This window comes from Sinocyclocheilus rhinocerous, unplaced genomic scaffold (assembly GCF_001515625.1).
Source record: "Sinocyclocheilus rhinocerous isolate Xijiao unplaced genomic scaffold, SAMN03320098_v1.1 scaffold1110, whole genome shotgun sequence".
NCBI classification, from domain to species: domain Eukaryota; kingdom Metazoa; phylum Chordata; class Actinopteri; order Cypriniformes; family Cyprinidae; genus Sinocyclocheilus; species Sinocyclocheilus rhinocerous.
Genome location: NW_015653168.1, coordinates 453,627 through 464,337, shown reverse-complemented (window position 1 = coordinate 464,337; position 10,711 = coordinate 453,627). Strand labels below are relative to the sequence as shown.

General features: G+C 37.9%; 1 protein-coding gene across 1 annotated transcript in view; it reads right to left on the bottom strand.

The window, feature by feature from the left end:
- mctp2a (multiple C2 domains, transmembrane 2a) overlaps positions 1-10,711 on the bottom strand; it is a 63,062-nt gene that overhangs the window by 7,661 nt on the left and 44,690 nt on the right. The window contains exons 18-19 of the mRNA XM_016521767.1: positions 9,412-9,531; positions 6,921-6,962 (exon numbers count right to left, since the gene is read on the bottom strand). Coding sequence (XP_016377253.1) covers positions 6,921-6,962; positions 9,412-9,531 — 162 coding nt within the window. The remainder of the gene's footprint in view (positions 1-6,920; positions 6,963-9,411; positions 9,532-10,711) is intronic.

Genomic DNA, 10,711 nt, shown 5'->3' with positions numbered 1-10,711 from the left:
TATGTAAGCTTATGAGCATAACTGCATACGTGAGCTTCATAAGAGGTATAAAATGCTCTGTTCTTACTTTTTCACGCTTTCCCCAATGCAAGCCACTTCATCTAAAGTGTTCTGAACTGTAAGCACAATTTCTTGAATCATGTGGATTTTTTCCATCAGTCCTTTTTTCTCTGATTCCTGAAGAGAAAGAAAAAAAGACAGAGACTGATGAGGGAAGTCAGCTGTTAGAAGCCGACAAAGGAAGAGCAGTTTATTTCCAGAGTGCCATCATCAGTATTTCATCTAGTCAATGGCCTGTAATGAGCTTCTGTAACATCTCCTCAGACGTGAAAATGTGTCAGCCTCTCCTCCAGAGCTGTCACGGATCTGGGAGTATTTCAGCATTCGTCAGGCGCAAACAATAAAGGTGCATCACAATCAAAGATTAAGCGGAGGAGGAAAAAGATGTAAAAATGGCAATCAGAAAGCATACAGTGAGAGAGGGACTCGGGAGTTCGAGAACACAGACGGCATAAGACGCCAACTTGCGAGGTCGTCTAATCCGCGAGTATCTGCCGGGCGAGTCTTGGCTCATTTCCTGGGGTGCGAGCTTTTTCGAGTACCAGTTCTTGGCGTACGAAAGCTAAGAGTTGCCCACCTTATGGCAAGATTGAGTGCAGGGTTGAAATCATTGGATTTATCGTTTTCTGTATCCGAGCTTGTGGGAGAAAGATTGCAATGTCTGAGTGTAATCCTGTTATACAAAGCAATGTTTTTACTTCTTGTAAGAGAGATGGGAAATCCCATTGTCTTCTTGTATTTGATGAATCACACAGTATTGGGTTGCAGTGTAATTCAGAGACATGGGCTAAATGGACTTTAGATGAGGAAAAAAAAGAAAGAGAGAAATTCTATTCCATTTTACTTTAAGAAGATTGCTAGGGTAATCTAACGTCCAAAGCAACATGATCACATCAGAGATTCCTCCGGCATAAGAGCCCATGAGTATAGTTCTCCAAAGGGGGAAGAGAAGAAAGAAAGGGAGAGAAACAAGAAGCCCTCACACAAAAAGGAGAAAATAATGACAGGAGTAATGACGGAGCGAGAGAATAAATGAGAGTATTGGGGGGGTGGGGGGGGAGACAAACATGTGATCGAGCGCTGTATATGTTTGTCTAAGCGACCGTCCCCCAGACAGCGGCCCCGGTGAGCCGGCCCCTGGGAAAGCTCAGCCCAGACTCCCCACTGTCACTCTCCATTCGGCCCCAGACACAGGAAACCATAGGAAGCCAGTCATGCCTCCACTCAGCACTGCAGCGGCACACAGCATGTCCTAACATAGAGACTAGGATATCAATCAAAAGAAAATCAACATGCCTCCTCTTATGAGTCATTTCAAATCCCTGCTTTGTGAGGAAAGTGTCAGAGGAGGATAAAGTGCAGACGAAGATTTATTCTGTCAGTGTATCAACTGTATTTGATATCAGCTCAAATGTCTTTAGTGTTTCTTTGCTTAATGAACAGCGTGACTCGAGACCAACCGCAAGAAAAATGAACTTGCAGTGCTCCCAGAACATATTTGAACACTTAAATCATATATTATATAACAAAATATCAAACCAAGTGGCATTTATTTTAAATAATCACAAAGTCTCTTTTCAAGGAAAACATAAGTAAGTTTGCTAGGTTATTAAAAAATAATAATAATGAACTATTAATAAATATAACAAAAAGGTTTTTGCTGGTCCTTTCTACAGCTCGTGAGATCTTAAACTTTGCTATCTGACAGAACAGATATTTACTAGGTAAACCTATGAGCACAATTGAGTAGGGGTGTAACGGTTTTGGGGTCATGGTTCGATATGAGTTCGGTACAACAGGAAATGTTTTTTTTTTTCTTCTTTTTTTTTTTTTACTGACAGTAGTGCTACATGCATGTAGCATGAGCAGCTGTTTTTGATTTGAATTAGATTGTATAATTTAAAGCTAAATTACTTGTGAAATTATGCTACATAAGTCAAAACAAAACCAGCAGACGGACTGAATGAAAATGCAAATTTATTCTCTGACAGCAGGTGGCGCTTATAGAACAGCAGAGATATAGTGCCTTGTTTATCACTGTAAACAATAAATATGCATTATATGGAGGTAAGATGAAAAGAAAATGCCATGGAAAAATGAAGATGGCCAGTTCCTCTCAAAGGTACGCTCATATAAACCCGTACATATTTGTTTTCCTATATTTCGAGTATCACGAACAGTGAGCTTGATCTCCCTGGTACAGTATTTTCTCCTCTTTATGGACTTTATAAAAATTCCACACAAATTGCATGTGGGGAATTGAATATTGCATTCTGGAATAGAGATCGGCCAAAATAAACTAAAAACCACTTCCGATTAATAGTCGGTCGACCGGTGCACCTCCAAAACCAGAAACTTTCGCAAAACAAGCAGGCGGTTTTTCGAGCCCTTGCGTGCGATCTGAACTCTCCGTTCTTGTTTTGGGTTAGTGCATAGATTGTCTCTTCTTCTGCTCTTTCCTGTTGTGACAGTTATCGTTGCATTACCATGCGCGCCCCCTTTTGAATTGATTGCCAGTGACTGACTGTATTGATCATCTGACTGCATGAACCAAACCTCTGTACCATGATGGTTTGTGAAGAATACATGTACCATTACACCAGTAAAAAGTATGACATTTTAACTTTTTTAGTCTTTCCCCAATGTAAGCTACTTATAGAACAGTGTATTAACATTAAAGTGTCACACTTAATACTTAATACATCCACTTCAAACTAACTTGGAAAAAAATGGGGTCCCACTTTAAATTAGGTGGCCTTAACTACTATGTACTTGCATTTAAATTAATCATTTGGTACAATGCACTTATTGTGTACATGCATGCTTTTACATTTGTATTTAAAAAATACCTGCACGTAATTACATCTGAAATTAATTTCTGTAATTGCATTTATAATTACATTGTTGACCCATCCCTTACATCTTAACCCATCCTTAAACCCACACATACCACCAAACCTGTCCCTAACCGAACCCTTAGCAAAAGTGTTTTGCAATACAATATGAACACAATAGGTACATTGTACTTATTTGTTGATGTAAGTACATAGTAGTTAAGGCCAACTAATATAAAGTGGGACCCAAAATGACTTAGAAAAGTGGCATCAGTTCCATAGGCCTTTTTGTTTGTTTGTTGGCTTTGCTTTAATATCTTATCTAATCATATTTTTAAGTGTGATTTAAAGTGTCCAAAATCTTTTTGGGTCACTACTGTACATGTTATGTAACATTTGTCACAGTTTGCTTTGATATGGCTGCAAGTTTTCATATTAATGGAGACCAAAAGATAACACTGAAAGCATTCATAGAAGCACAATATACAAGTTCTGTGGACTACTGTGATTCATCTCCCTGAACCCCCTTGAAGTCAAACATCCTTTTTTCCGCCTCTGAAGTGGAATCAAATTTTTTAGCAGAAATAAACTATCCGAGCTACACGTCTACTGATTAGAAAACCTGTGTCAGATCATATTCTCAATTCAGATGAAATTGTCAAATAACTTTTATGTTGGCTTAATAGGGAACAGATTGCACAAAGGCGAACAGAAAATGCAGTTTCACAGGGATGCTCGGCACAATCAAAATACCGCAAGGCAGGGTTCATTTAACATTCCTTTAATTGAGTAAATGGCATCAAATTGGAATATTCATTCAAAGCTGGTGCAAATATTCGCAACTCACTTATTCCACAATGGAATAACCAGAGGAACGCACCTAAATAAAACACCTGCGTTATTGTCAAAATGTGTTGCAAATGGGTTTGTTAAAGCTGACAACCAGAGTACAAACAAGCACAAAACACCCAGCGCTCCCAAATGGATATGTCACAGGATTGTGCACTCTAGAATACACAATGATTATGACATCAACACTCTGTCCTTGTGGTATGTGCTGAAGGTGATATGTTAGATGTGAGGGGGGAGAGGGCTTGCGGGTTAGGAGACCACCGATGGTACCCTGGGGTGCGGCGGAAGAAGGGGGTCAGCTCTCTGCCTGTCTAACCAAAGCGTGGTACTCTTAGGTGACCTTGTGCCCAGGGCCAAGCGAACAGGGCCTCCTGGTCATACGGGACACACATCCAGCGGGTTGTTTTCTCTTCCATCCTCTTGTTTTCTGATGCGATAAAACCAGCGTCAACAAAATTGATACCGAAAGCCGAAGGGAAGATTTGTAAATTTCCCTCTCTCCCCCAGGACAGATTCGTGCTCATAGAGGAGATCTGTTGTGTATTATTTCTGCAGTATCGCGGCCTCTCCTATCTGCTTTCTTTAGCTTCATTCCATTGCATCTGCGTCGCTCGGCTGCAGGTTTACATATTCACATCCTCCAGGGGAAAACATACAGAAAAACGGGTGGTAATCGTAACCTTCTCAGAGGGGACAGCCTTTATCCCCATGTTAACCAAAGAGTAGGAAAAAAACGGCGCTTTTGAAGTGATCAAATTTAACACCGATCATTCTCCAACCCCAAAACATTAACTGCGATGACTTTGATAGGAAGTGTAAAGCTAGACTGTTTGATCTGCCTGCGTGATACCGAAGTCCAAGTGAAAAAACAAAACGGGACTTTGAAACAAGCCATCTTAAATTAGAGCTGACAACTTAAAATAAACACGGACATCTGGGTAATTAAATAATGAAAGGAGATATTTCATTTACACAAGACGTGAAAGGGTGTAAAAACACAATATATATCACTAGAAAAATACTGTTAATTCTGATACTCGTAATTCTAATTAATTAATACAAATAAATAATGAAATAAAAATAAATAAATGCACAGGAATGGAATCTCAAGGTGTAATATTTCAGGCTAATTATATAAATAAAACTAAGCTAATATAATTTTTATGACATTAGCTTAATTTAAATGCACACATTCACAATCCACATACTTATTAGACGTTTTTTTTCTTGTTTCTCCCTCTAAGATATATTACAATTGTTTAGCTGCTGGGCGTAAGCTAATGTGCTTGCACACACATATCATGCGTTTCATCCGTGAATTATCTGCTTGGCTTGGATAGGATTTGGAAGAGGAAGCTGTTTTTAACAGAGGGGTTCCTCTCAACAGATGAAGCTAGCCTGCGGTCATCATAGCAGAATATATTGAGCACATTATGGATATGAATCCTAGGCCCTAGCCATACAGCGCAAGGGTCAGCGCTCGGAGGCTCAGAGCTGCACACTTCCGCACATCCAAGTCAGAAAGCAATAACGCATTATCTTCCTGTTAACCCGTTCTTCTCCGAATCAGACAGCGTGGACTAAAATGATTATGAGCCTGCCCTGCCTCATTATGAATTTATTCAGCACTCGGCATTCAGATTTTGACCATTGTGACCGTTTACCAGCCACATGCGCCAAACAATGAAACCATACCTAGGGCCCTATTAAATCTTCTTTTTTTCTCTTTTTTTTCTGGATTCCATTTTTTTTTCAGTTTACATTTTTCTAGACTCTAAATTAAATTGTATTCATCAAAAAGCATGTCTAATTAATTGAAATAGTGAAACTTGCAATATTTCACATAAATTGATTTAAAGTTTAACAAAAAAATAATTTTTAAGGCCCTATGAAATGTTTTATTTTTTTTCTCAAATTCAGTTTTGTTTTTATCAAGTTCTTTGTTTTCCATTAATTTTCTGGATTCCATTTTAATGATTTCATTACATTTTAATAATCAAATGCATCTTAGAATTTAATTTTTTTTTTAAATAATGTGTTGTGTATTTAGCCTACATTTTTCTGGTAAATAAATTCTGGTAAATATACCTTCAAAAATAATGTTTTCATAATATTTTTGTTATTAGTAGTAGCACTATCATTACATTGATATATTTTTGTCACAGTTTCTTCAAGTTAAACCAAACTTTTATTTTGACGGGTTGCTGTGAAGACCTTTAAGTTTCTGTTTGTATATGATATGACGATAGTTTTCTCGAAAGAATTGGTAAAATGCTCATTATGTGACTCTAAGAGCAGTTCTAGATATTGTTTATGTACTCATATATTGAGGCAGCAGAGGCTGAAAAACACAGCGAGTGTCAAGCACTTCAGTATGTGTGTAGTAAACGAAAAGGAACATGCAGGATTCATGTTTAAACAGTATTTGTGCGGCTTAATATTCACAGACACTAGTCCGTATCATGTTTTGATTTAAATATACTAACCTACTTTTGATTTATTCATCTAAAATTGGGAAAATTCCATGACATTGTGCATTACATTGCATATATTAAATACATTAAATTCTATTTTTATGACTGGATTCTGCGATTCTGTCCCTATTTTCCACATCGTGGAAATCATAGGGCCCTACATACCAGCTTAAATGTTTTGGGGTTTTTTAAATAGAGATGTTTGTACTGTTTCTAATGACTGAATATTTTAAGTATAATTGGATCTAAGCAGATTTGGGAGAATTTGTAATTAGTCTAATGACTCATCTTAAGCATTAAAAAATAAAATGCAAAAAGGGGGAGTTCAACTGCAGTCCAGCCTCCCTATTTAGCCATGCCTGCCTCAAAATCCTTACAATGCCTCTATTCCCCAGCGGAAGGCAAACTTCAATTAATGATGCCGTTCTGTGCTTATTTCTGCGTTTCAAAGGACCACAGCAAAGCAACCAAATCCATTTGTCGTATGAGCGAGAATTCCCAGAGGACTAGTGTACAAGTACTGGAGGGAAAATGGGCTTGCTGAATCGTCTGTCCTCATTTTGAACATATTTAAGTTGCAGTTCTGAGTTAAATGCAGTATTAAAGGTACAGCGTACAGCCCATCTATGCAGCACCCCAAGGACAGGTTCTATAAAAGTCAGCGGTTAATCAAAAACCACGCGTGGCACCGGCGAAATACCTTTTCATCCTCGTCCTCGTCCTCGGCCACGGACATGTTCTCCTGCAAAATAAGGAGAAAGAGATAGAGAGCGGATGAGATTGAGACACACGTGTGCAATGGAGCATTTTCTTAACAAACACCTCGTAATGAAACCTTCGCTTGTATATACACCCCCATTGGGAGAGGCCCTGTTGCCGTAGCAACTGCCTCTCGGGTGACCTCGCACAAAAGGAGGAGGTGAATGAGAGGGGCCTTCCTCACAAGAGCGATGTCACAACCAAGCAATCTCATTTCTTCACAACATAAACACGTACACATTCACGCATTTAATCTCAGCCGTTCGGGTGCCTAGATCGCTCTCTATCAAGTCATCCCTGACCCTTCGATGCTATTGAATGTAGCCGTGGCGCTCTGTCTCTGCTATGCCGAGGGGTGAGCGCGAGGTGATGCTGGCTTTAACGTTGCCAGAGAGCGCAGCCCCACCCCGAGACTGAGATACGGCGCTGAGACGGGTTGCTGGTGCACTAAGAGCTGCTACATTCTGAGTAAGGACTCAAATATGGTTTATACAACCCACTGGAGATGAAGGTCACTCAAAGTGTGACTGCTATGTTAAAACTCACAACCAAGGGTGATAGGAGCATCTCAGACATCTTAACCTTTGTGAATGTCGAATTCATAGACAACATGATATTATTACGATGGACTGACCAATTAATGTCTTTAGAAATGCTGTAAAAAGACTGTTTTTGGTCTTGTAATGTGATACAAATTGCACCTAATGACTCACTGGAATACTTCATTCTGAGTGGTCAATTAGCAACATTCTAATGATGGTATAGTATATAAAGTGTATATCGGGTTTTCTACATCCTGTGCTTGTTTTATGTCACCCCAGTCTCATTCTTGTTACAAAATGAAATAATTTCAATTTTAAATGAATATTTCATGACTATTTTTCTTGTTTGTTTGTTTGACAACTAGCCATGAAATAATATATCATAATGGAACAATATACAGTCATTTTTTGTTTTACTACTATGAATAAAATATTATACATTTGACCCTCTAACTTTAGCACGCTCTAATTCTAATTCTATTTTATCTGCTTGTTGTTTTTTTTTAAACAAAAACATTTCTATTTTCTATTCTAACTAGTTTTATTTAAAAAGAAAAAAGTGCCTCTAACACTAGCATTCTCTATTCTTTTGTCTATTCTATCTATTTATTTTCTTTTAATTTATTATTAGTAATGACTCTCTAACACTAGCATTCTATATTCTTTGTGTATTCTACTTATTTTCTTTTAATTTATTATAAGTAATGACTCTAACACTAGCATTCTCTTTTCTTTTGAATTGTTCTATTTTTTTTAAAGATCCTCTAACAATACCGTTATCTATTCTTTTTGTATTCTGTCTACTTGTTTTCTTTTTATTTATCATTAAAAAAAAACTTGCTACGTATATTGTGATAGGCTAACCGAGACTTGTGTAGCGAATCAGCTCATGGGGAAATATGAATAATTAATCATAACTAGTTATAATTAATTATAAATATTTAGATCCGCTGTAGATATTTACTTGACCTCTCAGGGTCAACTGTCTGTCAATTCTAAGAACGTTAATTTCCTGGTTAAGTTGAGCAATAAAACCAGTGTTATCAGCCGTGGTTGCCATGGAACCTGGTGTCTTTCTGAGGTGTTAAGACGCATTTCGGGGGAAGGGTCCATAGGTCCTCATATGGCTTGTTAACTGAGGGGTGTTACAGAGTATTTGTTAAATATAGCTAACAAAATATATATTGTGTGTTTGATTGGTCCAGACGCTACACTTGTCACAGCACTTACATATCATTACTTTTTTGTTGGTTTTGATTGCTTCTATTGTCCGCATTTGTAAGTTGCTTTGGATAAAAGTGTCAGCTAAATGTAAATGTTAATAATACATACACTACTGTTCAAAAGTTTGGGCTCAGTAAGTTTTTTTTAATTCTAAGTGATACTTTTTTCAGCAAGGGAGCATTAAATTGATCAAAAGTGACATTAAAGAGTATAAAGACATTAAAAAAAAAATTTTTTATCAAGGAATCCTCAAAAAATATATCACAGTTTATGTGATTAAGCAGCATAACTGTTGATATTTCTTAAACACAAAATCGGCATACTAGAATGATTTGTGAAGGGTCATGTGACAATGAAGACTGGAGTAATGATGCTGAAAATTCATCTTTGCCATTACAGGAATAAATTGCATTTTAAAATAATTATTTGGAATTGCAATATGTCAGTATTAATGTTTTTCCTGTATTGTATCATATATTGGTCATGTTTGGCTGTGAAAAAATACAAATGACAGCACTGTCTACTTAATTTGAAATCATTCTACAATAGAATCTGTGAGGTTTAAAACGGATGCTTATTTCTTAATCCTGTGAGTCACCAGCGTTGACTCTGACTTATTAGGGAGCATTATCTGTACAGCTGAGTGGGCGACATCACAGCACTCACCAAGTCCTGACTGTAGCTGGCCATGCCTGGTGTGATGTGGAAGTAGTTCCAGCCAATGAGCAGAAGGAGGAAGAGAGGCAACATGAACAGCTCCCAAAGCCACACTGTCACCACAAATATCTAATAGAGACAGAGAAAGAGAGAGGGTATCAAACAGGGTATGAGAATCACAAACAGCAGAGTTGGCAATGCTGCCCACACTAGTGTTAATTTCGGTAACTATGACTATGACGAAAAATGTTCGTCGACGAGCTTTTTTCCCATGACTAAGATGAGACTATAATAAGGTCAATAAACAATAACTAAGACTATACCAACATGCAATTTCGTTGACGAAATAAGATGAGACAAAATGTTATTGCGCACAGCTCTACACGCCTCTGCTAGGCGAGCTTTCATGAGTGCGGTTGCCAGATATCAAGAGTTAAAATCCCCGAATCAGAGCTTCGCTGTTACAAGAGTACATTTTCTTCCCGGTGTTTTGCTTAATTTAAGCAATCTGGCAACCATGCTCACGCGCTCGCTCCTCATTGCGAATATTTTTCGTTTGTTTTAGCTGTTTTCGTAATGTAGACCGAGAGATTGCATAAGTCTTTGGTATTAATTTATATAATAAAAAGCCTATAATAAATCAGTACACTAGATGAAGTAAAATACACTATGTATAGCCTATGTCCACATTCTATTGATTTGTGCTTACTAGGGATGCTCCAATCAGGATTTTTGCAGCTGATACTAAGTACTGATTACTTGTCAAGGTGATCGGCCTATACCAATGCCGATTCTGATGCTTCAAGCTTTATATAGACGGTTTCATCGGGCACACGTGCCTGGCCCGAAGTTAACTTCCTGTCTGTGTTTGTTTATCAGTCTGGCTATTGCACCGGCTACAAACGCAGTTAAAATTAAGGTGATGAGTAGACTGAAGTTAGGCTCAGGTGGTTGTGCTGTGGGTTGTGTTTCCCATACATTTATTTACCAGATAAAGTTTGAAAGGAGTAAAGCCTGTGTTAATGCTATTGAGTAGGCTAATATGACCAAAGAAGATATTTTGTTTTATAAATAAATGTTCATTTAAAAATCAGCCCACGATCAGCGTAGCTATTATGGTACCGTTATCCCTTACGGCTACATCCATTCATCATATCATCATGCAAAACATACACAACAAATAGCACATTTTTCATTGTTTCTCGAAACGTCATAGCATTTCCACACCAGCATGACTGTGGCGCCAAATCATTTATGTACCCACGCATCATGTACGTCGTCACGCATTGACGTCATCAAATTGTGGTGA